Source organism: Corvus hawaiiensis, chromosome 2 (genome assembly GCF_020740725.1).
Source record: "Corvus hawaiiensis isolate bCorHaw1 chromosome 2, bCorHaw1.pri.cur, whole genome shotgun sequence".
Lineage (NCBI taxonomy): Eukaryota > Metazoa > Chordata > Aves > Passeriformes > Corvidae > Corvus > Corvus hawaiiensis.
In genome coordinates this window covers 57,860,886-57,886,694 of record NC_063214.1, presented here as the reverse complement: position 1 = coordinate 57,886,694, position 25,809 = coordinate 57,860,886, and the positions used below count along the sequence as shown (strand labels likewise).

Genomic DNA, 25,809 nt, shown 5'->3' with positions numbered 1-25,809 from the left:
TTTGTGACTAATCAGGGCAGCATATCAGTTCATCTTACTTAACTGGGATGTCAAATTTAGGAGCTCTCTTGCCTGAAGGCTCTCTACGGGGAAGTGGTTTTCAAAATCTAAATCATCCCCAGGTGCATATCTTTCCTGTGACAGATAGAGAGTGCCAGGAAGTCTGGAATCATAATTTAAGTGCCTTGATCAGGTAGGATGAATTGGGTTGAGGCATATAACTTTTAGGCAGATGTGTGTGTGTGTTTTCAAAAAGTGTCAATCCGATTAATTCTGAATGTCTTGGAGAAGCAGATGTGAAATACTTCACAACTTAATAGTTCATAACTTTTTCCTCTCCCCTTACAGAGGCTGCTATTGACCCCCCTAAGACACCTGACAGCGAACCCTTGTTTACAAAACTGCGCAATCCAAGCACAGGCAAGTTCTGGAATTGTGACATGAGCCTGTTAAAATTCTGGTTGATACTCTCCACCACCAAAAGATTCATATTTCGCAAAGCTGAAATAATGATGATAGATACAAGTTTTAAGTGCCAAAGATACTGCTCTTTATGCCAGATAGTTAATGCTGTGCAAACATTTAGGATTTCTTTTATAATTTTAATTGGTCGAACTGTTTATTCATCAGGAATATTGGCAGCACAAAAAAAGGGGTGTAATTTGAGTTCTGTTTTTAAGTGCATTAGTTTTGGGGAGCTTACAGTGTTGGGTGTTGAGTCCAGGCTTTTTTTTTTTAATCCAAATTTAGTCTTCTTAGCATTCATTTTATGCTTTAAAATAAATAGAGTTAGAAGAAGTGATTCAGTTGTACTTACCAAGCTTTTTGGGTCTTCTCATTTTTAAGTCTTAATTTTCTTTTCCTGGCCCAGATCATGGTGTCTCTTTTCTCCTTAATAGAGGACGAGGCACTTTGAATTCAAAATACATTGGAAAGACCAGCAAATGCAGGCAATAAAATGACACCACCATCCCGTGGTTACTTTCTTCTAGTCAGATCGTTCTTTTTGCCAAGGATTTTTATTCTATGATCAATTAATAATTGGAGTATAAGATACTGCAACAGAAACTTGCAGTAAGCCTTTGTTAGGGTTAACATTCTGTTTGAAAAATGTTTGTGCTTGCAAGATGTTTCATGCTGGTTTTTTATCTTTGCTTAAGCTCGTTTATTTTCTGTAGATTTAAGTTTTATGGTGTTGGTCTGAAATTGACTGCTTGTATTTCTATGTATTTACATATATATGTGTAACTGAAGTCTTCAGATACATTTTAGTGTGACAATATAGGAACCGTACTTGTTCTTGAAAGAGGAAAATTGTCCAAAATAATAATACAGAAGGTAAAATCACTTCTTCATCCTGTTACCTATTTCTTGATTGCTCAGATTTACAGTGGGAATATAAAGCCACATCTATTTTCCACCTGTGTTATTATTTCTTGCTGTAGCATATTGACTTTGTAGTTTGTTATGTTTTTAAAAGCACAGATGTTAATTTGTTTTTCCTCTGTGTGAAAAGAGATCTGTTTACCTTGTAGAATCAGAGATCTTGGGAAAGTTTTCTGGGGAAAACCTAAAGTGCAATGATTGCTTGGGTGTGTTCCTTTAGCATTTACAGGACCTTATTTATAGGCCTGCATAAACTTTCAGTTATGTTGCCTGTTACAAATACAAAGTCTGAAAATGGAAGAACTGAGACCACACTATTAATGTATTTTCCTTACCTTTGGGTCTAACAGATGAATTGTTGATGCCAGATATTGTATAGATAGGCACTGAAGGGCTCAGAGCACTATAGAATTCATGCTAACCACGTTATTAAATAAAAACATGCTTCGTCCTTTATATAGACAGGTAAAAAGGACAAATTTCTATCCCTTACAAAGACTATAAAGTAGAATCAGACTGCAATTCAGAAGTACCACAAGAAACGTTGGAGAAGTTGTGAGCAAAGCTGCCCAGGTTCTCTCTCCATCCCCTGGAATTTCTGTCTAACAGTACTGTGGTGACTGTCCTTTTAGCATAATGACATAAATTGAGAAGCTGTACTTAGGTAATAAGAAGGGTCCCTTTCCTAAGATTTTGTAGCTCACCACTGGATTTGGCTAGCACACTCACTTGTAGGAGTCTTAAGTTGTTCAGTCAGCACTTCTGTGAGTATTTTGATGTGGTGCTGATCAAACTGTGGTGTAGACCCTTGTTGAGGGTGCACATGGTAATGATTGAAACCTCTGTTCCCCCTTACGACTACTCGTTGCTCCTTTCCTCCCCTACCCAAAAGAAAAATTATCAGAGAACTGAAATTATATCCTTAAGTGAGGTTAAACATCTGGCCAGCCTTTTGGATAAAGGCAGAAAAAATGCATTATCAGTGATTTTTGGGAATTCATGTGTCTGCCCATTTTAGCTGACCTCCCTCCACACCTGGGGGTGTCTGCAGACTGAGAAGAGCAGTGCTGATGTCAGCTTTCAGGGCTTACACTGAGACTTCTCTGAGCCAGCCCATGATCTGCAAGCCAGTGCAGCTTTGCAATTTATGTGTTGTGAGCAGGACAGCCGTGCTGTAGTTGCTCTTGTTTCTTGAAGATAGATTGATAACCAAGACAGAAGCAGACCAGCCAACAGACTCAGCAGACCACATTTCAGTGGCCCCTTCTGTAGATGTGGCAACTTCCCATTTTAGATATGGAAAATGCCAGTCCTGTTTGCAATGTGTTTGTCACCCTTTCATTGTAACCCAAAACTAATGTGAAATGGTAGAGCTGTGCTATGGGGTGACCTAAAATAAACCTTGTCTTTTCCAAACTTTTAAGGTTCAGATGGGCACTTCAAACCAACTTCTTCTAGCTTCCTTGTTTACTTTATGCATCTACCCATACTGAGTCATCACAATCCATTTTGGTGCACAAAGAAAAAGTATTTCAAATTGTCCATGAAAGGTTTGAAACTTTTGTTCCCCTAACCCAGAGTCTGATCTTCAAGACAAATGTGATGGAAGGAGAGGGAATTCTCTTGTTTTCCACCTTCCCCCTTCACTACAGAAAAAAAGCTGATTTCTTGAGTGATTTTGATTTGGGTTTGGATCAAAGGCTTTGTGTTGTAAGATGAACTATTCACACATCTTATTTATTGATTCAAATTCAGTTTCGTTTATAGAGCTGGTAAATGAACATCTGTATATAATAGTGTTTTTTGTCTGAGCTCTCTTTGTAGTGAGTTTATGTAGAAAGTGTGTATGTTTGTGTGTCTGTATGTATATAAGGCACATTCTTCAAACATATTGGGTATTCTTTTGATTTTTGTGAAAGCTTACAAACACAAACCAGATTTCTTTTCAACAGGGGAAGCAACCCTTTACTTATTCAGCAGTGGTGCACAGCAGCTGTTTGAAGTAAAAGCTTTTCATGAGGAACATCGGTCCTGGTTTATAGGTCAGACTGTTCAACAAGGTGAGTTGGATAATGAATCTTTCCCCCATCTTTAACTAATGTTTGTACACAGACCTTCCCTCTCTCTTCTAGTAAATTTACAGGTGTTTTTCCTTGTTGTTTGAGGCATGCTGCATCATATCCCCACCTTCTGATAGACTCATTTGCCATATGGATTTAACCAGGGCTTGGGGCTTTGTCAATTCTCTTTAAAAGGTTGCCTTTGGCAGCCTCAATTAGGCAGATGTTCATTTGTCATTTTTTGAAGGGGAAAGGAGGGGTAAGTAATTCAATTGTATTTAAACTGAAGTGCCATAAAATACTTAGCTTTCCTTGTCAATCACACCAGCAAGTCCTCTGTGTAAGTTAATAAGTATTATCCTATGGGAAAGAAAAAAAAGGGCTAGAACGCCTTAGCTAGCTGAGCAAAGTGGTGTGTTAGAGCTCCAAGCACTGGAATGTATGGTCTTGCATTCTTTTAATTATGTCTTTAGTCCCCAGCCTGAGTGCTGGGCTCTCAGGAGAGGCCTGCTGTCTGAAGCTGCCATTTCAGTGTTCTCTCTGAAGTGAGCTGGTCTGTACCATCTTGGACATTCTGTGATCCTACTCGCTGTTCTGAAAATGAGGAGGAAACTTGTGTAACTGCTTGTGACGGCTTTCACAATGCCTTTTCAGTAAGGATGTTATTGTAGCAGTGTTTCTCTGCCACCATGTCCACAGACCAGCATGTCCATAAGTATTAATTCGGGAGATTAAGGTATATTTATTTTATTCCTTTTCATTAGAGAAAAGTCCATTTATAGTAATAAATAAAAGCAGCCCTTCCAGACATATGCCTTCTTTAATGGTAATGTCCCAAAGTGTGTGCTAACTTTTAAACATCCTCTGCAGGCACATAAAGCAATGCAAGCAGTATGTCTCTGAGCTTTTCCTTGTTCCGTCTTGGGGATGAGCCAACAGACTGGGTCTGCTCCCTTCTCCCAGTCATGTCCACATTGTATTCTCTCTCTCCCTTTCTAACCTTTATTTTGGCCCTTGGAAAACAGGAACTTGGATTGCCTTAAGGAATCATGCCCTCAAGTTTTTTTTTTAAATACAGTGGAAAAATGTTTCCTGAATGTTATGGCTGCTGTATCTCTGAAACGGTCAGAAGAACAGCACAAAATGCTGTGTGTTTGCAGTTTAAACAAATTACCTGGTTATCTGCAGAGAAGGGCAGAGGTCTTTATACACCTCTAGTGAGTCTGAATCTTTAGAACAAAGAAAAGTAACTCTTCCTGGAGGTTCAGTGGAAAGCAGTTGAGTAGAAGCTTTGAGAAAGTGGCAGTGGGTGTTTTTTCCTTCCGGTTTCAATATCAAAGCTTTCATGTTTGTAAGTAGTTTTGATGCTTGCTTTGCCTCACATGGAGCATCATGTTAGTAATACACGTTAGGTTGGATATCAGCTTTGCCCAAACCACATTCTTCCAACATGATCTTTTGTTAGTTTTAGGGCCATCATAATAGCATTTCCTTTTCTCTAATGATCTTAGTCATGTGACTTGAAACAAAAAGATTACATTTATTTGCTTTTGGTTTGCTAATTACTGTCAAATTGTCATCAATTATTTGGTCTCATTAGTGAATTTCCTTGATGTTACATTGTTTCCAATTATTTGCAATTATACAAAAAGCCTGACTAAGCCATTGTCCTGCAATGAACTCCAGATGGGCAGAGGTGTCTGTTTCAATGGGAGACCACGTTCTTTTTTTGTGTGTAACCTTGAATGCAACACACTGAGCCATATTTTCTCATCTGGGTGTTCCATTAGGAGTCTGCATCAGATGCTGCCTTTACTGATGAGAGGCAGCTCTAAGGTAACTAGCTCTTGAAATTCTTTCTTGTCCTGCCTGTCTCTTCCACCAGCACAGTGTTGCCTTGCCCAGTGTTGGAGGTGGAGTATTGCTGAATCTCTCCGGTATCCCAAACCAAATCTCTGTTGCCCCCAAATCTGCCAATAGAGGGCAGCTCCAATTTTGCTGGTTTTAATACAGTCCAGAAAAAAGGGAAAACTCAGAGTACATGAAGCCAGAAGTCCTGAAGTGGAGCTTTTGCTTTGGTTTGGCAGGGTAGAGAATTGAGTTATCTCCGTATTTTTAATGTAAAATTACAGATACAATTCTCCTGTTTGTTTTATTAAAATATGGGATACTTCCTAAAAAAAAAAAATAATGGGCTCTTCACACTCCTAAAAAGCATCCTAAACCCTCAAAAAAGTCAGTATATTGTGTAAGCTTATTTTTGTATTTCTGTCACCTAGATGGGCGCCTGCTGTTTGTTACACCAATGGACCCCTTATTTCTGATACTTTACTACCTCATAAAGGCAGACAAGGAGGTAAGCCTGCTTTACTTTTTTTCTCTCTAATTCTCAGGAGAAAACATTATTTCTGACTTCAGTTCTGGAGAAGTTATGTTAATTTTACAAAGAGTGGCTTCCATAATAATGGAAATTTGATTTGCATTTAAAGCAGAGTTATCTTAATACCTAGAAGTATTTTTATTTGCATCAAGTTTTTCGTCGCTAAATTATGTTACAAGAGTCAGCTTTCAATCTCAACAAGCACTAATCACCTCCTTTTTCAAGAGAATAAGAGAATCTCTTTTGTCTTTTTGTGAGAGCCTGTCCCAGAACTATTGAATGTAAAATGCTGACATGTCATCAGATCAAAACAAACTAGTGCCCTTTCTGAGACATCAGTAGACTGGTTATTTTGAGAAAAAGGGAAAAAGAAAGAAAAATTTGGATGCTATGGAGCGGGAAAGAGGAACATTTCTGTGGCAGTTTGAACTTAAAAGGAAACATTGCCTTTTTAGAAACAGTATTTGTAGAGGTGCTGTATCATAGAAGAGCAATGGGATGATCGAGTATCCAAAAGCTGGGTAATTAATAAATGGCTTCATTGCTTTATGGTGGGTGTAGCAAAACCTCACTTAAATTTCTGAAATAAGTCAAAAGTCATAGGCAAATTTACTGATTTATTTTTATAAACAGCATGTGAAAAAAAGGGCACAAAATGAAATGGAGATGTTGATTTTTTTTTTTTTATTTGTTTTGTCTTGTGGAGACAATAGTTTCACTTTATGCAGCCTAAGGGTTTTTGCTCTAAAAGAATTTCTACAAGGTTGCTTGCTATTTTCTGCTTTAGATTGCAAGTGGAGAATGCAGGAGAACAATTTTTATGGTGAAGATATAAAGTCTTCCTACACCTTTGTAATAGTAACTTATTGTTCTGTAATCATTTTTAATTGTTTAAGATATAGGGTGTGATATAGATGTATTCTATGTTTCTGTGGTCAAGGTGGTCCACCAGAAGAGGTCATTCCACAAGGAGTAGTTCAGCTTGTTCCCTGGGTACTGTTTGAATTCATCATACCTTTGAAAGCTTTATATCAAACTTAAATTAGGGAAGCAGTAAATCTCCTCTCTTTATGTGGAGGGGTGCCTGAGTAAAGGACAACTCCTGCTGCTGTTTCTGTGCATAGGAAGAGTCCTGTGCTGCCCTTCACTTTTTCAGTACATTGTTTTCCGGTTTCTAGGTGAGGCATGATGCCAGAAAAATGCACAGTGGTGTTCTAGGTCCTAAAAAAGGGCAAATGCGTTCCTGCAGCACCTTGCTTAAGTTAGTGTATTCTAAGTAAAGGGAAGTCTTGTTGTAAGGTTCGCTTGAATGCAGCACAATCACTTCTAGCTTGAACTAATGGATATCACTGGATATCTTAGGATCATCCTTTGCACTGTCCTTTGATAGTGTGATGCAGGATTGCTTAGTATGTCTCTGAGCAGAGCCATCTCCTATACAGCACCTTGCTTGGCTTAGGCTCTGTGCCCATGCATGATGTAAATGCAGCTGCCTTGCTTTGGGACACAAGCAGGATAAGTTATCTATAAGAAAGAGCTTATTGCAGTTTTATTTTTGTGTCTCCTAACTTCTTTTTGCCACTGTTATTGTGCCTTTTCCTTTTTAAGGAGAAAAAACACTCTAAATACTTTCTGGTTTTGCTTTTTGTGTATTTGGGATTTTTTTCTTGCTTTTATTGTGATTTTTAACAATAGATGGTTGCTTTTATTAAGCCTCTGACTGTCTAGCAAGAGAATTAATTAATAATGAAAGCAGTATACCCCAAGTGGGCTTTTTCATGCAGATCAATATAATGAGTTCAGCCTTGGCTCCAGAGACCACGCACTCTCTTAAGCATGAGAAGCTCACAGAGTCTTTGTACTGATGCGCTAAGGGATCTTTCCAAAGGGAAGGTTGCCAGTTGTGCCAAACCATGCTGAATGATTATGCATTGTTTGGCAATGGCAAAATTTGTTAGATGGTTCTGTCATGTGTGGAGCTATTTAAGTTGTGCCAAAATCACTTTATATCCCTACTCTGGCGAAACTGGAATTGACTTTGCAGAGGTGAAAGGTTAGCACTGTGTTCCAGAAGCTGCCGTGCTCCTTTGAGATTTATCTTTGTCGAAGGAAAAGCAAAATGTGAATGGAAGCTATGACACTGGGTTTAATCCAACAGGTTTTGGTCTAAAACACTCTTGGCACACACTGACTACTGTGTCTTATGTCATCTTCCAAAAAATCCTGCTGTACTTCACATTAGTTTCTCCCCATGTTGTTCTAAATTTGGCCTTTTAAGTGCAGTGTTTGAAGAGTTCAGCATTTTGCAGGTATTTACTGGTCTGAAATAAATATTTATAGCTTGCTTTGTAATCAGTTTCGCAATGTGTCATGTGTTACCATTCAAAATACGATGTTCTTTAAATCCTTTTTTTTAAAACCATGGCCATTGCATGCATATATATTTATATATATATGTGTAGTGTGTATATATGTGTCTTAACATTTTAGTAATGCTTTTGTAATCCTTTTGATGTATTTTCAGCAGCAGGGAAAGTTCCAGCCACTTGATCAAGTTGTGCTAGACTCGGAATACCCTAACTGCCCATTGCTGCTGAAGTGTGCAGATGTTAAACAGTACATACAGCACGTAACAGAAGAAAAAGGTGAAAAAAAGGGGCGGGGGGGAGGGCAGAAAAAAAAAATACTCAATTTGTTAGTGTCACCTCATTACAAGAAAGATTTAAATATTGTTTTTTGTTTTACTAAACAACCAAAGTGCTGGACACAGCTGTACTTTAAAAACAGAAGCTTAGGTTTAAAGCTTGTCATCGCAGTCTTGTGAATAGAAATGTGTGGACCTCAGATTATCTGCTGCAACTCTGCAAAACTCATGCAGTCTTGTTGCTAGGTGTCATACAAATGATAAACTGATCAGAGCTGGCTTCTTGACATTACTGTATATGTTGTGAACTTTCTTTGACTTGGATCAGAATTTTACCTCTCTACATTCTTTATTTAGTGTAGGATAGTCTGGCATGGAAGAAGTGGTCCATTTTACTTTTTTTCACCCTTTTCTTCCAAAGCATTGAAACAATAAGTAGTAAAAAGCTGGAGAAGAGTGCATATGCTGCTGAGAAAGGAGAACACAAGTTTTCTGGTTTTGCATAATTTAGTGTGGGTTTAAGCTTAAAGACTTAATTGTTTTAAAATACAAAAGTTGATTGGGATGCATAAGGATATGAGAGAGAAAACTCAAATGGAAAAAGTTAGCAAGCTATCAATTCTATACATAGTTTCCTCAACCTTTGCTCAGAATTCCCTTTGGTGTGGGGGCTTGCATTTTATATGAGGACAAAATGTGCTTTCTAGGGAAGGGAAAAGGAGCATGACATAATTTTTGCAGGTTTGAAAGGGTGCAAGACCTCAGTTTTTATTTTTGGCCCTTTAAATAGCATTCTGCTTAGGCTTGCTAACTCCTTGATAGGGAATGGAGATTTCCCTGCATGCACATGGAGATCTACAGGAGAAGGTACAGGAATCTTTTGCACCATCAAGTGCAAAACCAGTAAGCTGTCTGATTCTTATGCACTAGAGCTCCTCCAAGGAGTTGAGGTTAAAGTTAAAGGATAGATTGAAAGCTACCTACATTAAGAATTTTCTTTCATGAAGCAAGCTGGCCCTTGTCATTTATATATATATATGAAGAAATATTTAAATGATCTACAGATAATTGGGAAGTGGCTAAGGAAAGGCGATGGAAGAATAAAAAGTCTGCTAAGTAAAAGACCAGACCTCCTCCTAGCTGTATAGAACATTAAGGTATTTGTGTGGGATGGAAGCTGTAAGTTGATTTAGGTGCACAAGTTTTTAACTATTTCGGACTTGATATGGTGCATATGCAATAAGGTAGGGAAGCTGCATTTGAACTTCAGAGCAGGACATGTTTCCATTGAAAATGCTCACTAACAAGAGAGAAGAAAATTTAGGTAGCAAGGCTGTTGTCAAATTCTGTTTGGGAGTGGGGTAGTTGGAATTATGTGCTTCCATAAGCACGTAATTGTGGAGTAATACTACTGTTCCTGCTGGATTTCTGAAAGAACCTATAGAAAACATTTAGTGACATTTGGTATCATTTGGACCAAACAACCTTTTTCTTTGTGTGAGTTCTGACCTTGGAGAAGGCTTCTTTAAAGACAGGTGCATCTGAAATGCAAAACCCCTTTTTCCTTCTCATGAAGTGATAAGTATTTCCATTAAAAAGTATTTTTAAGCTTTCAGGCAATTGCTGTGCCCTGCAACTTGTCTAACACTGGATAAGTAGCCAGGGTGAGAGAAGATATATTAAACTTCTGTGTACAGAATCACAGAATCATCAAGGTTAGAAGAAGCCTTCAAGATGATCTAGTCCAAGTGTCAACCTAGCACTGCCATAATCACTCCTAAACCATATTTCCAAGTGCCACATCCAGACTCCTCTTGAACGCTTCCAGAGACTGTGATTCCACCACTGACCTGGTCACTTTATTCCAAGGCCTGACCACCCTTTCAGTGGAACAAATTTTTCTAATATTTAATGTGAACAGCCCCTGGTGCAACTTCAGGCCGTTTCCTTTTGTCCTTTCACTTGAGACTTGGCAGAAGAGACCGACCCCCACTTCACTGCAACCTCCTTTCTGGTAGGTGTGGAGAGTAATATGGTCCCCCCCTGAGCCTCACTGAGAGTAAACACCCCCAGCTCCTTCACCTGCTCCTCATCAGACTTGTGCTCTAGACCCTTCACCAGCTCCACTGCCCTTCTCTGGACTTGCTCCAGCACCTCAATGTCCTTCTTGTGGTGAGGGGTCCAGAACTGGACACAGGATTCGAGGTGTGGCCTCACCAGTGCCAAGTACAGGGGCACAATCACTGCCCTGGTCCTGCTGGCCACACTATTGCTGGTACAGGCCAGGATGCCATTGGCCTTCTCGGCCACCTGGGCACACTCTGCCTCATCAACCAGCATCCCCAGGTCCTTTTCTACTGAGCAGCTTTCCAGCCATTCTGTCCCCAGCCTATAGTTCTGCAGAGGTTTGTTGACCCAAGTGCAGGACCTGGAATTTGGCCTTGTTGAACCTCATGCCGTTGGTCTCAGCCCATCAATCCAAGCTGTCCAGATCCCTCTGCAGAGCCTTCCTACCCTGCAGCAGATCAACACTCCTGCCCAATTTGCTGTCATCTGTGAACTGACCGAGGGTGCACTCAATCCCCCCCATACAGATCATTGGTAAAGATACTAGATAAAGAATTGGCCCTGGGGTCACCACTAGTGACCAGCTGCCAACTGAATGTAACTGCTTTCATCCCCCCTCTCTGGGCCTGGCCATTCAGACAGGTTTTTACCCAGTGAGGAGTGCACCTGTCCAAGCCATGAGCAGCCAGTTTCTGTAGGACACTGCTGTGGGAGACAGTGTCAGATGCTTTTCAGAAGTCCAGATAGACAACATCCACAGTCTTTCCCTCATACACTAAGTGGATCACATTGTCATAATGGAGGCCAGGTTGGTCACCCTTCTGAGAAGGTGAAAAATGGTGCCACATCCTTTTGGCTGTCAAACCTAAGTCTGCACAGGAACTTAGGTTTATTTTTTTGAAGGGGTACTTCCTCCAAACAACAGTTCAGCCTTTGGGCGGTATCTATGTTCCCGAAACAAAACTTTAGAAAAAAGTATTTGCTATGGACAATATCTTGTGTCTTTGTCTAACTTCTGTATCCATTCTGATACTGTGTTTGCAGTTGTTACCTGTTGGAGCATCCTCCCATAAACTGTATTCTGTTAGACAGTAGTGAAGATGCTTTACTGCTTGTTTTTTTTCACTTTCAGTAATGTATTAAGTACACCTCTAAGTTTGTGTCATTTTGCCAACAGATTATATTAGCTGTTAAGGAAGTTGTGTTCACTTGCTGGGTTTTGTTTTGAAATGTGAGGTGAACAATGCTTTTGTCATAAAAGCTGTACACACACACGCACATCAGCTTTATGTGATATTCTTGGATTTTCCCAGGCATGTACCTGCATGTACATGCTACTTTTTTCTTGTTCAGGTTTGGATTGGGCTCAAAGTAACAGTGAGGGTTGTTCTTAGGATTTCTTTCTTTTTTTAGAACACCAAGAGTAGTGTTATGCAACAAAACCATTGGCACTTGCTTGCCTGTCATGCACACATCACCTTTCTGTTTAATCCACTTCTATGTGTTTCATATTCTCATGTCTTTTATTGCCTGTAAAAAATACCAGCATTATGACTTAAGGTACTCACTCTTTTCTCGCTCTTAAGACCTGTTGTCCACTTTGTAGCCTTTTTCGTTTAAGGAGTAGAGCATTAGGGCAAGAAGTATCAGTTGTGTTAAAGCTTCTGCAGCTCTGTTCTGCTTGACAGAACCTAACAACATAATTATTTCACTCTTCATTCAGTCTTAAGACATTTAACATCTGTCCAACAAATTCTTACCCCAGAGCACTCACAGTTTACACTTACTGAATTAGCAGAAAATCCACCTTCCCTGGCCTCATTCTTGAAGGGCACTGAAAATTCATTTAGCTGAATTAAATTCTGAATTACTTGCTTTAGTAGTTGTGGAAAGGGTGCATTGCAGCTCACTAAGTCTGGGTGAGGCAGGTTGTTTGCTAATAAATTTTGACATTGGATTGAAAGTACAGTAGAGATGGTTTAAGAAAGGGTTATGCATTCCAGTTCTAGAGTGTTACTCTTTGTTTCATTTTGCAAGGCAAAAGCTGCACTGTGATCTTGTCTGATGTGATTAACATGAAGAGCCAAGAAAACTTACCTGATTAGAATAACTAAATAATATTGCCAAGCTTGTATTCCCAGAAGGAAGGAAAAAAAGGGGCCATATAAGTTTCAGAGTTATGGAAAACACTGAGGAAATAGATTTTAAAATGTGCTTTAGGCAGTTTGCTCAACAATACATCAGGGAAACTTCCAAGTCTACATAGCGATTACCCGATCACTGAACATATTATTTAATTGTAGAACCACTTATATTCCATCTGTATTTCTCAAACCCAATCTTTCCAGATGTCTCAGACCAGTTTTATAGGCACCAGACACATTAGGGAACAAAAGGCTTTCCAATATATACTCATATTATCAAACGTAGTCACTAACTCTCACCAATATCAAATGTGCATCACATGTTAAATCCACGTTCCAATACTGAATCCTTTTGTCAGCAGTTTGTGACTTTCTTAACTCAGTTTAATTCTTCAGAGGTCTCAAATATTGTCAGTTCCTAGAGTTTAATAGTCAAAACTGTCAAGCACACAAAATATTTTCAAACAAAGTGATCTCTGAAGAGTTCAGTGTAATTATTTTTCACGTGTTTTAATGAAAACGGCTTCACAGTTCTATGTTTCCTTTCCCTAACTGAGTCACTCTGAATCATGCTGTTGTGGGGGAGTCTGCCTGGGAATCCAGGCCAGAATTACTTTTCAGCATGGGTTGGGGAATGGTGCCCGGAGGATGTCTCTTCCTCGAACTTTCTTCGATAAGAGAGGAATCCATGAATTGTACTCACTGTACTTGAACCCAAACTCTGTTAGCCCATTGAGAAGCAGGTTCAAGTATCCAGACCATTTCTCCATTTTCTGCTTCTTTTCTTTCATTTTCAGAGCCATTTAAAGACTTCTAAGTCCTGAGGGCTGCAGCCAACAAAGCCACAGCTAATTACTTTACCTGCAACTCATCATAAAGCAAAATGTGTATTAGTGTATTTTTCATTTTTGCTCTGACGAATTTTTGTATTTTGCTGTTGTCCAACTGTTGAGACAGATTTAAACTTTTATCTTGCAGATAGCTTTCCTCAACCTCTCCATACCCCCTGCCATGCATACAGAAAGAGCACATAATAGTTCACTATTTGTGTGCAATTTGAAGGAGCCAAGATAAACTCCAAAGAAGGAAATGCTGAAGGAATCATAAATAATATGTTGTTGTTTGCCAGGGAGAAGGAAAATCCATGAAATGACTGTTGGAATATGACACTGTATCAGTAAATGACATGAAACAGATGTAGGTATTCATGGTAATGGTATAGAGGAGATTAAAACTTATTGAAATACCTGTTAAAGAAAAAGACTGAAGCAGCACGCTGCAAAATCTCCTGTGAAATCTTATTAGGCATCTCATTCCATCTCCCAAATGTAGCTTTCTGCGAGTTAATACTGAATTTTTATACTGAAATTTCCCCGAGCCTTTGTAATTTTCTCTCTTTTGCCTGAGTGTTTTGAACCCACGTATCTCCAGATAGCTGATCACCTGTGAATAGCAAGTGTTCATGATACCCTCGTTATCGCAGGGGAAGCACTCTCTGAAATTCTTACATCATTGAGTTAATTTGTGTTGCTCCATAAATCATGAGTGAATCATGTACTTCCTCCCACAAGGAGTGTGTTTTGCTATTTTGAATTCCATATTTTCTTTTAACATTACATTGAATTATGTAAAAGGTGGATAGAAGTAAAAATTCTGCTTTAGTCACTCTGACATGAGAGAGAAGAACTGATAGGGAAAGAGTTTATTGAAGAGGTGGATGGTTTAGCTTCAGTAACCAACTCCCTGTCTTGGCCCCTTACTAGGTGCTGGGATTCAGCACATAGAGATTTAAGATAATATGTTGTTAAAAGAAAAAAAAAAAAAGAAAATTGTGGAACCAACATTTTGTGTTGTGAACTATGTAGTTAAAATCACCAGTCTGGTGACACAGGACAGTGAAGGTGAAGTGAAAGTACAAGGGTTTCAGAAGAGTCTTAGTGAATTCAGGCAGCCCAAGATTACACATAAATAAAACACGTGCTTTGCTGGATTAGGTCCTCATTAAAGAACTGTCAAATTGTTCAGACCTGTTCATATCAGCTCAGTCTGTTTATTTTTTTGTTTCCAGTATTTTTGAGACTTACTGCCCTGATATCAAACATGTACAAAACGCAAATTAACTTTTATATTGTATCTACAAGTTAAAAGATTTTAAATATATTGAAAATGGAATCCAAACTAGACACGACTTTTTCCCCTTGCTTGTTTTTTCTCAGAGATTGGCAGTCAGAAATTCCACAAATACAGCCAAGAGAAGACACTGAAGTGGTTAAAGAAAAAGGTATTGTGTTTCTCTTTTGCTTTAAAAATTGCTATATGTTTAAAATGGAAATGCTTATTAGCTTGTCCATATTTGCATTTCAGCCATGTGCGAAGGTTCAAGGTACATGTCCTGTCCAAGAAGGACAGACATCACAGTAAAGTTGCTGCGCTTGGGAATGTGATAAGGTGTTAGAGATATTAAAAGCTTGTTGCATTTCTCTTTTTGATGGGACTGGCCATGAAAGGGATGTGGGTAGGAAGAGGAAGCTGTCAGCTTATTGCTGTAGGCTTTGCATAAGGTGAGGGGCTTGCCTTTTGCTTTGTCCCTTTCCTAGATGGGCTAGAGGAGAGTTTTGATTGTTAGAGCTTTTAAATTCTGCCATGCTTTGAAGCTGGACGGAACTGCCTTGGTTTTGTGCTACAAATGTGTTTCCTGAAGGTTTGGCAGAGTTCACTCAGAATGGTCCTAGTTTGGTTGCTATTATCCTGATCCAGTCGTGCTGTTCAAGAGGTCTGTACAGTATGCCAGAAGTAAACTAGTGTTAAAGCTAAGCTTGATGGGGTCTTTGTTTTGGTATAAAGAAGGTGAATTTCATTTTACTCATGCACATGTGCCCTTAATATGATGGCACTCTGTAGAAAAAGATGGTATGCATCACATGATGAGAAGGCCTTGTCATTTAAATTAATCAATACAAGCACAAAATCTGGTCCACTTTCCACAGTGATGAGGGAAGGGAAATACCTATTTTGCAATGATTACCTGAATATATACATGTGAACAGGTACCTGTTTGTGTTGTTGAAAATACCTGCTTCTGACAGTTCTCTCTCTGTTGGATCCAGCACAGCAGTGCCCTTTAAAGTCCTTAATCTTTGATTTCCACCAGGACTGCCTTTGCCATCTTCCTGAGCTCAGGCGTTCTCTGAGCAGGTGTATTTCTCACCTGTATAATCATGATTGTTGGATCTGAGTAGCTCAGCTCATCTTAGGGTGCTGCAAAAGTGGTTCTGTGTTTCCAAGGCAACATGTTCAAAGACATGCTGGTTTCTTTGAGTGTTTTGAGCTCATATGCTAGTCATTACAAATGTATATTAAATTTCACCACAGTCCATAACTTGAGTGTTTTATATGCTTGAAACAAAATTACAAGAGCTTTGTCACTGCATTAGCATGTGCATAACAATACTGATACAGACATTTCATTCTTTGGTTTTCTGTAGGTTAATCAAACAGTGAAAGCACTCAAAAGCAACAGTATATCAGTAGGTGAAAGGGTGCTTGCAAGTACATTTATCAACAGTAAACAGATCACAGACACTCAGGAAGGTAAGAAAACTAAACATGGTAATGAATTCCATTTTTGTGAAGTCACATAAGTTGAGATAAAACACATGATTAGAAACTAAACTATATTGAAATTGGCCTTTGCAGTAAATTTATTCCTTGTACAGAAAATTCCATGTAAGTTGTGACTGTGTGCTTTGGCTTTTCCATATTCTTTGGTATCTTCATCAGATGACATTGTAATTAACAGTAGGTCTCAGCTGGGGTTCTCTTAACTTCTCCACAGTTCAAGGAGAAAATGTTTTTCTCAGTGAAATATATGCTGAAGTGCTTTGCTGAACTGAGACTGTCTTAAATAATAGGACACATATTTATGAGTTCCCACCCAGTAAGTCTCTCTGTATTAGAATGTGCGTCTTGTTATTATTATTTTTACTGGGATGCATGGAATATTAGCATATTAGCATTCATAGAATTCTTCAAAATGGTGAAGGGATCTTAAGAAGTCATAATCACAGAGAAAAAGCTCCTGGTCCAAACATTACTTTAGGCAACAAATGCATAAAATACACAAATCTGTAATTATTAAGGGCAAAATTTTAGTAATATGTGTACTAAATTGTAACAATGCTGTTACCAAAAAGTCTGGTGTGATCCTGTTTGCTTCTGTTCACCATTTTGCTGAGGAGGGCAATGTCCTGAATGTTACTGGTACGAAATTTTGTAGAGAAACCTGAAAATGGACTCGGAATAAAATCTTCAAATGTTAATGAAAATTAAGAAAAGTTTAGAGCAAGATGAACCAAAGCAAATTGTTTCTTGTTCCAAAGACATTCAGAAGTCTTCATGCTGTTGAAAATTAAGGAGAAACAAAGCAGCTTGCTGACAAAGTGGAAAATGAGCTACCAAGTACTGATATCAAAGGAAACAACATAAATGAGATTTAAGAGGCAAATAGTTTTATAGAAAGAGATGTAATATACGGTTTTTAAAAAGAGACAAAGTTGCAAAACTTGTGACTTTAACTTCACAGTAGCTTTTAATCTTTTTCCCAACCCCTGTTTTTTTAAAAAAGGGGAAAGTGTCCTGGCAACAACCATCCTGACTGTGCTTAAATACTTTTTCTATGAAATTTGTAATTAAATGTTTCATCTGTAGTGGTTTTTCTCCATCTTTCTCTTTATTTATAGTGACATGGTAATAATAGTCTTTTTAAAAACCTTGGGTTTTCATATATAAGAGAGCAACATTGAAATTGGGAATACTGTGGTTGAAAGCAGGTGAGTTTTGGAGGTAGTCCCACTGTATGTGGCAGGGTGAATGACAGGAAGTCATATGGACATTACTCAACACTTACTTCTAATAAGGCTCATTTTCTTGTCTGATCCTTTCATTGCTGTGACAGTGTAATTTATTTCTGTAGAGAATTGCTTTCATAGGGGTTATTATGAAATTTCAGTACCTTAAAAATAGGTGGGTATATGTAGTTAGCATCTACAAATGTTGTAGGGCAAAATTAGGGGAGGATATAATGAGAGCAAATACGGAAGTTGGGGAGGTTTATCATATGAGACTTGAATATTTCATTCAGAAGACAAAGAAGGGAGGTGTGCAAGTATGCCTGATGTTTGACAAAAGGTTAATAACAAAGCTAGGCTAGGGTGAGAACACAGACTCCCTAGGAGGCAAATAGTGGTATTTTCAAATTCGTAAATGAAGACAGTGAAGATTGCTTCGAGTCAGAAATGCAAAAGGAATGGATTTTGTATTTAGTATGAAATAATAGCAGTTGACTTAGACTCACCATTCAGTGTCACAAAGAAAAGAGTGAAATTATGGGAATATTTTTCTTAAGCAATAAATTGGACATACTAAGTACTGAGGTGAAATTGTCTTGGGTTGGAATTATTTCTTGTTCTCTCCTGAGCCTAAAGTGGGCTTAGAGGGTGCAAATCCATGATGAATTTAGGCCATGAAAGAAGGAGAAGTGCAGATAGGTGATAGCAAGAATTTATTATCAATATAGTTGAAATGCATATGCTGCTGTCAGGTTTTTAATGCTTTCTTCTTCAATGCCAGTTCGCATTGGGCTTTTTAGGTTAAAAAAAGAAAACGGAGAAAAAAAGGGAGAAATTTATCTCTGGCACTAAAGAAATAGTTCTTTGCCAACTTAAGGTTGGTATACCATTTGCTTCTGAACTCTCTTAAGTGTTTGTAGGTATATGAGCAGATAAACTGGCCTATTGGAGTTGGAATTCAGAGGTGAGATTTTAACTTAATGTCTGTCTAGCAAATGCTTCCTGTGCATGGGTGCAGTTACTCCCTGGCAGCCTCAACAAGAGCAAGTTTAAAAAGTCCAGCCCACGATCAGTAAGTGCTTGTGTAGAACGTGACCGGAAAAGATCTGGTTTAGGACTTCATGTTATAAAAGGGTCACTTTTTTTCCTCAGTCTCTCAGAAAAACATTTATAGCAGGAGTGCCCTGTACTGAAAACAGCTTCTAGTAGTTCATATTTCCACAGATAATTATCCTGTCTTGCCAGTGATGTTTAGATAGGCCTTGGCATTTTCTATAAAGTACTGGAAATTAAGTACAAGACTTTGAAATAGACTCATTGTCTCATCTAATTGTTTTCAGTTGAAGCCAGAAAATGTTCTTTAGTACTGAATCCCTTGCCAAATAATTGTGAGATCCAGATGCCTTAAAATTAATGATTGCATGTTCTGTTGAGTCAGCTTTTTACTTTTGCAGGTTTTTAAAATTTAATTTCTTTGGAAAAATACATGATATCTAGTACTCTCAGAAAGTGAACAGCTTTTGTAAAGTACATGCAGCAGATATTAATAACATGTGCTGACAAAGTGAGTGTAGTAAGTCTTCACTTTTTAAATAAACCTACAAGTGTCATATAACATAAACTACTCAACACAGAGAAGCATCACAGTGTATCCATTAGAAGTCTGTTACTATTGATTCAACTTTATGCTTCATGGTAGCACATGCAACAGGGCTAAAGCAACATGACTATGTAACATGAACGTTCTTTTTCTTCTTCCTGCTCCCTGACCTCTTCCTGAAGACTATGTACGGTATGCCCATGGGTTAATATCAGAGTATATTCCTGAAGATCTGAGTAAGGAGTTGTTAAAATACTTGGGGTAAGTATTGTTCCAGCTAGCTTATAGCTATACATGTCATGCATTAATGTCCATTCAGTCATTTCTGTTGAATACTGAGATTTGTTCATCAAGGTTGCAGTGAATGACGCAATGAGATTATATTTGCGACACTTCAAATGTGATTTTTTCAAATGTAGATTATGTCTTTCTGGTTTTCCTATGGTGTTAAGGACTGTGAGCTGGGGGAGATGTAATATTAAAGTCAGATATGTCTGTTATCACTGTTGCATGATGAAACCCTGAGTGATATATCCTCTTTTAAAGCAAGTGGGAAGAAAATCCAAAAAACTAGTTTGTCCAGAATTGTCAAGCACAAACAGCAGAGCCAGGAGTAGAGTCCTCATCCCCAGTCCTCTTTCTTTTCCCCTACTCACTCAGTGCTGCTTGGGTTTGACTTTACTTATCTAACCTGTGTTAGTTTATATTTAAATCTGGAAGGTAAGCCAACATCCTCATCCTGGTGTTCCCTGCCAGCAGCAGACTTGGCTTGGAGCATCACTGGGACTCTGCACCTCCTTATCAGTTCAGTTCTGTTCAAAGGCTTCTGTTATAGTGGCCTTTGGAAAAGTTGAAGCCCCATAGCTGAACAGATTCATAAATCAGAAATACAGAGTCCATGAGCTGCTTTTTTTTGCGAGTGCTTGCCACATGTGAACAGCTGATAACCATGCAATTAATCTGTCTTAATTTATAATTGAAAATCTTTTGTTCTGCAGGCTCACAGAACTTAGAAGCCCAGCACCAGAGCCGCCACTGAAGGTAGGAGAACATTAAGATATTGATAGATACATTGTGTTGTAAGTTAATTTTTCTGAATTATTATTGAAATTGGACCAGACCAAGCACTGGGTACAATAAGTAAGGTGGCCTTGTGAAAAGCCAGTCTAAAACAACACAAGAAATTTAGCAGGTAACTCATATTTTTTAATAAGGAATATTTTGGTTGGTTTTCCTTTTCAAAAAAGGGGAGGGCAAGAGAGAGGCATATTTTATGGGTTTGGTCAACAGTCTTTTCATACATGTTTTGCTTATTTAGTTTTATTGAGGTTGATGGGACAATATGACCTCATAGGTTTTCTTTCATATATAATTTATGAGGACCCTGAAAGGGACCTCCTGGGTCATGGATTCCCAAACGACCATGTTGGATAATCTCTCATACACTGACCATTCTTCACTGTAAGTCTCATTAGGATTTTTTTATTTCCATTACTTCTCCTGGAAGAGTGTTTTATAACCTCATTCCTCTGATGCTCAGAAACCTTTCTGTAAATTCTACCTTGAATTTATTCATGGCCAATTTATTCCCCTGCCCTTTTGTGCTAACTTTATCATTGTTTTTTCAAATTGAAATGGCTCTTTTCTCCCTAACATTAGTTCTTTCAATGTGTAAAGGGAAAACATATATGCTTTGCGTTTTCATTTTGAGAAGCCAACTTGGTTGAGTAAGATGGGTTCTCCATTCCCTCATTCTAGAAACATTTCTTTACACCTATTCCAAGTTGAATTCAATTGTTTCAAAGCAGGTGACCAGAAAAGTGTGTAATTATTTCTGATAAAACCTTTACTCATACAATATGATGGCATTCTTCCCTTCTTGTCTTAACTGGAAATACTTTGTCCCATTACAGACTAGAATCCCAATTGCCTCTCTTGATGTGTGATATACCAGATAGCTCTCTGTCATGCTGTGAATAGTTAAGACACACAGTTGGGGTTTTTTTTTTTCCCACTGCAGTTTTTAGTTGATCAGCTCTCAGATTTACAAGAAATTCATGCAGTCAGTTGCTGTGTACATGACCTTTTACTTCTTCTTTACATTTAATCTGGTTTTAATATTTCTAGTCTTGAAGGTTCCCTGGCTTTTTTTCACAGTGTTAAAAAGTGTTTAGGTATTCATAATGCTACTCAGTGGTGTACATTCAGCAAATGTTAGCATTCTATTATTATCTTCAATTAGCAATTAACTAGTAAACTCCATCTGATCCAATCCCTTTCTACATTATTTGCCTTTGTTTCCCTTTTTCCCAGTTTCTCACCTACCTTAAAATACTTATGCAGTATTTGTTTTCTGTAATTTCAGCTGCTTAAGTGGCACCATGTCAAGTCCTCTGGCAGTCCTTCACATTCTGTCACCAGAAAATGTGTTATATTTGAGAAAATAAAGAGAAGTTAGTGGGCATTACCTGTGTTTAGTTTTCAGGCTGAGACAGGCTGAGAGAGTTGGGATTGTTCAGCCTGGAGAAGGCTCCAGGAAGACTGGTATCTAAAGGGGGCTACAGGAGAGCTGGCAAGAAGCTTTTTACGAGGGCATGTAGTGACAGGACAAGGGACAATGGCCTTAAGCTGAAAGAGAGGGTAGGTTTAAATTAGATGTGAGGGTGGTGAGGCACTGAACAAGTTGACTAGAGATGTTGTGAACTCCCCATCGCTGGGAGCATTCAAGGCCGGGTGAATGGATGGGGCTCTGAGCCACCTGGTCTAGTGGAAGATATTCCTGCCCATGGCAGGAGGGTTGGAACTACATGATCTTTAAGGTCCCTTTGAACCCGAATCACGCTATGATTCTGTGTTTCATTTACTCTTTAATTATTCTTCCTTCTTTCACTTTTTTTCCCACCCTGTTCTCCTGAGTCCTACTATGACTTTTTTTTCCTTCTTACATTAGAGATGGGTCCTTGGCTATTCTGCACTAATATGGTCCCTGCCTGATAGAACATATGCCAGGTTCTGCCTCTCATCTTGTGATTTCTGATGAGGTCTTCCAGCTGGGTCAGCATATTGAGTTTTACTTCTATCTTGAATAGAGTGATTTTTGTCCTCTCTTCTGCCCCTGTGCTTAACTTCTTCATTTTTATTGAAAATGATTTACGGAGGCAAAGGAGTTCATCCATTTTGGGTCCACACATAGGTTAACTTTAATATCTATCCAATCCTTACAGTATAGCAGCTTCACTTTCTCTTTTTTAAATTCCCTTTTTGCCTCTGTGGCTAAACAACCTTGTACTGTTTGTTTTAATTTCCTTTCCAAGGTCTTAACTCAGCTTGACTTTTTGGCAGCTCTTACTTAATCCCAGTATTACCTGACTCCTAAACTGATCTTTTTTTTTAATATCTATTTTTCCCCCAGTCTTTTTTTTTCCCCATCCATTGCAGAATTCTGCTTACACATAGTGTCAGTTGGATTTTTTGGGGGATGGGGGTGGGTGGTGGAATATGCGTGCATCTGTGTGAGCCAGGAGCCGCATTTATAGTGCTTAGTCTGAGAAGCTTTCCCTCCAAGATTTTTCACCCTGTTTGAAGTAAAGGATCCAAAATCACTTCTTCTGTCTTTTACCTTCCAAGCATCTTCCTCACACATCAAGTCCCTTTGCTTTGCCTTAGACAAGTAAGGCATGTGGTTTGCAAAGTTTGCCCCCCTAGAACCAATAACCCCTCTTTCGATTATCCTTTCCATTTAATTTAAACTGAGGCACCGTATGTCTACTGAAAGGAGATTACGTACCACACTGGCCTTTCCTGCAATGTCCCTGCTACTTACCGAAACAAAGTCTAAAATAACCTCCTTTCTGGCTGATTCACTGACTGTTCTGTTTAGCAGCATGTCAGCTAGCACATAGAGGAATAATTGAGCCCTACTGTTATTAATAGCATTTGTTCTCCAATGGATATCCACAGATATGTTATTTCCATGTGGCTGGACAGTTGTTCTGGCTGCAGAGTTACTTGGCCCTTTGATTCAGTTAAGAATTATCTTTATGCATTGTAAGAAATATTAAGCACACATCAGGAGCCAACTGATAGTCATTAGCTATATAGCCATGTTAAAACAACTGTATTAAACTGCATGTGATGTACATTCCATATTGTGTACGAATAGCTTTTATACAGTTGGGATAGTTCTGAGAATCTATTTTTAAAAACAGTTTTATTTCAGCAGTTTGGTTACAGAGGAAATGAGGCCTAGAACTGTTCAGTTGTTGGGCAGTGAGATCTTGCTGAGGATCTGATTAATTTCTAGAGCACTGACCAGGGTGTGTATGATGTTTCTGTATTTAAGTCTTTGCAACTTCAGAGATTAAAACATTCCTTTATTTCACAATCTCAGAGGAGCAAGGTAGGCTTATACACGGAAACTTCTAGTCTCCTTCAGGCCATTTTTAATCACTTGTGTTGACATTTCTCTTCATGAGGGCAAGGTGTATTAACAGACATAATATATGGTTATTGCAAATAAGAAGGTTCTGACATGTATTTCCTATTTCGGAAAAGTAATTGCATGTTTGGAAATTATGTTAAACTCTGAAGGGAGGAGAGATGTAGAAACTTCAGTGATTAGCAGAAAAACAACTACACATTCTTTTCTTGAACAAGAGCAAACTGGGTATGGCCTGGACTTTGTGACTGGATGATTAAATCAAAATTGCATGTTCTTTGTATTAATTTTAAGCCATTGATCTTGTGTTGTAATCATCGCACTGTCCGGTTTGTCAGCACAGGGAGTCCGGCCATTGGCAGATGATGAGAGACATTTACAAAGAGTATGTAGGCTTTGCTACAACTAAACAGCAAATGTTTTGCTGAAATGCAAACATTTTTGTTGTAAGTTTTAAAAACTTGTTTATCAGACTCCAAAAAGAGAAGAAAAGTAATTTTTCATTAGATTGTCATTTGAAAATGTAATCACAGCACAGTAAACAGCCTCCTAAAGAGGCTGATCCAGATTCCACTGAAATCAAAAGAAAAGGCTGCAGTTGGATGTGGTTCCAAGAGCTGAGAAATCTAAGCTGCAGACCTGGCTTGTGTGCCAAAGAGAGAGAGGGAGCGGGAGAGAGAGAGATATCACAAGCACCATAAACAAAATGAATAAAACAGGATCTTAAAATATGTGGTACCATCCAAGTTGCTTGCAAAATCACTCTCCTTGGCACAAAAGCTGGGAAGGCCACAGTCTAGATTTCACAGGATATTAAGGACAGGGTAGTAATATCAGATATATAATAATAATAAAAATACAGTGTTGTAAAATACTACATACTTTTTTTTTCACTTTTGGAAACATACCAGAAAGTTTTCACCTTTAAACTAAACACATGCTCACAGTTTATGGAAAGAAATATTCATTTTTACGGCCTGATCATATGAAGTGCCGAGAACTGTTCACTTGTATTATTTCTGAAGTTAGAAGGCACACAGCACATGCAGAATCAAACTTCTTAATATACTGTTGGATTCAAGTGATGAATCAAGTCAGTGGAGCTATGGCAGTGTTTCACTGTTGCCAGCTTGTAGAAGCTAATTAATTCTAAAGGCTGTGAACAAACAGACAACAGAGTGGATGATGATCCACTTGTGTTGGCAGATAGCTACAACACTGGAGTTGCTGCGCAGGTCCATGAGATCATGAGCACCACAGCTCCTTGACTGTTAGGCACTAACTTCCAACAGCTGCTCCAGAAAGTTCTCTAAATAGACTGATACCAAAGTCTCAATCATGGCTGATTTCTAACAGTCATTCTTCAGAAGGCTGGGAAGAAAATGCTTCCCATGACACTGAATGGTCTCTTCTGAATGCTGTAAAGATGGTAAATATTCACATGTAAAGAAGACGATTGCAGACAGAAATCTTCCACTCTTGCTGCTGATTCTTCAGTTGACTGCCAGTCCTGTTTTGGTGCTATGGTTACGTTTTAAAGCCAAAGCTTTGAACTTCCATGTGTGTACATCATAAAAGTGGTTGACAGAGCAACTTCCTCACTCTAACATTTCAGAAAAGGAAATGGTCAGATGTCCCTGTGGAACCAGAAGAAGACTATACTAAATTTAACAGTGACAATCTGAAAACCAAAAAGGTAAGCAAGTCTTGCATTCATACACGTTTTGCGAAAGCGTAGATTAATAGCAACTATTAGCACAGAGTGCTTAACTTTCCCCTTCAAAACACATCACAAAACTAAATACAAAATTGTCTGACGTCTGTAGTTATATCTCTTTGAACTTTTCATTCAGATTTAATATGACTTTGACAATTTTAATTTCCTATTCTTAACTGTTTTGTGCTATTTCTGCTGGGCTATATTTGACCAGTGAACATTCCAGTGAGCCTCGCAGACTCAGACACACGTGTTTAAGGTGCTCAGCTAATGTTTGTAAAGCTCTTTGAGATCTTTAAATGAGAAATCCTATGGCTTAGTGATAGCAACTGTTAAATTTCAGTTACTTGAAAAAGAAACGAGGATGGCAGCATTTACTTAAATTCCAAGGGATGCTAGGACATGCTTTATTTTTACCTAGAAATATTGCTTGTGCACTTACTTATGTCAACTTAATGAAGTTAAATCAACACAGAACTTACTGATTGCCAGCTCCAACGCATGTTTGGAGGCCAGTCCAAATCTG

At 38.5% G+C, this 25,809-nt stretch overlaps 1 protein-coding gene across 3 annotated transcripts in view; it reads left to right on the top strand.

The window, feature by feature from the left end:
- Nucleotides 1-25,809, top strand: part of RNASEH2B (ribonuclease H2 subunit B) — a 44,500-nt gene that overhangs the window by 11,953 nt on the left and 6,738 nt on the right. The window contains exons 2-10 of one of the 3 annotated variants that reach the window (XM_048295225.1): nt 349-420; nt 3,339-3,446; nt 5,726-5,802; nt 8,354-8,471; nt 14,898-14,962; nt 16,167-16,272; nt 19,311-19,389; nt 20,127-20,169; nt 25,182-25,262. In XM_048295225.1, the coding sequence (XP_048151182.1) occupies nt 349-420; nt 3,339-3,446; nt 5,726-5,802; nt 8,354-8,471; nt 14,898-14,962; nt 16,167-16,272; nt 19,311-19,389; nt 20,127-20,169; nt 25,182-25,262 (749 nt within the window). Of the gene's footprint in view, nt 1-348; nt 421-3,338; nt 3,447-5,725; nt 5,803-8,350; nt 8,472-14,897; nt 14,963-16,166; nt 16,273-19,310; nt 19,390-20,126; nt 20,170-25,181; nt 25,263-25,809 lie in introns of all 3 variants that reach the window. The other 2 variants (XM_048295224.1, XM_048295226.1) reach the window with 2 other exon arrangements.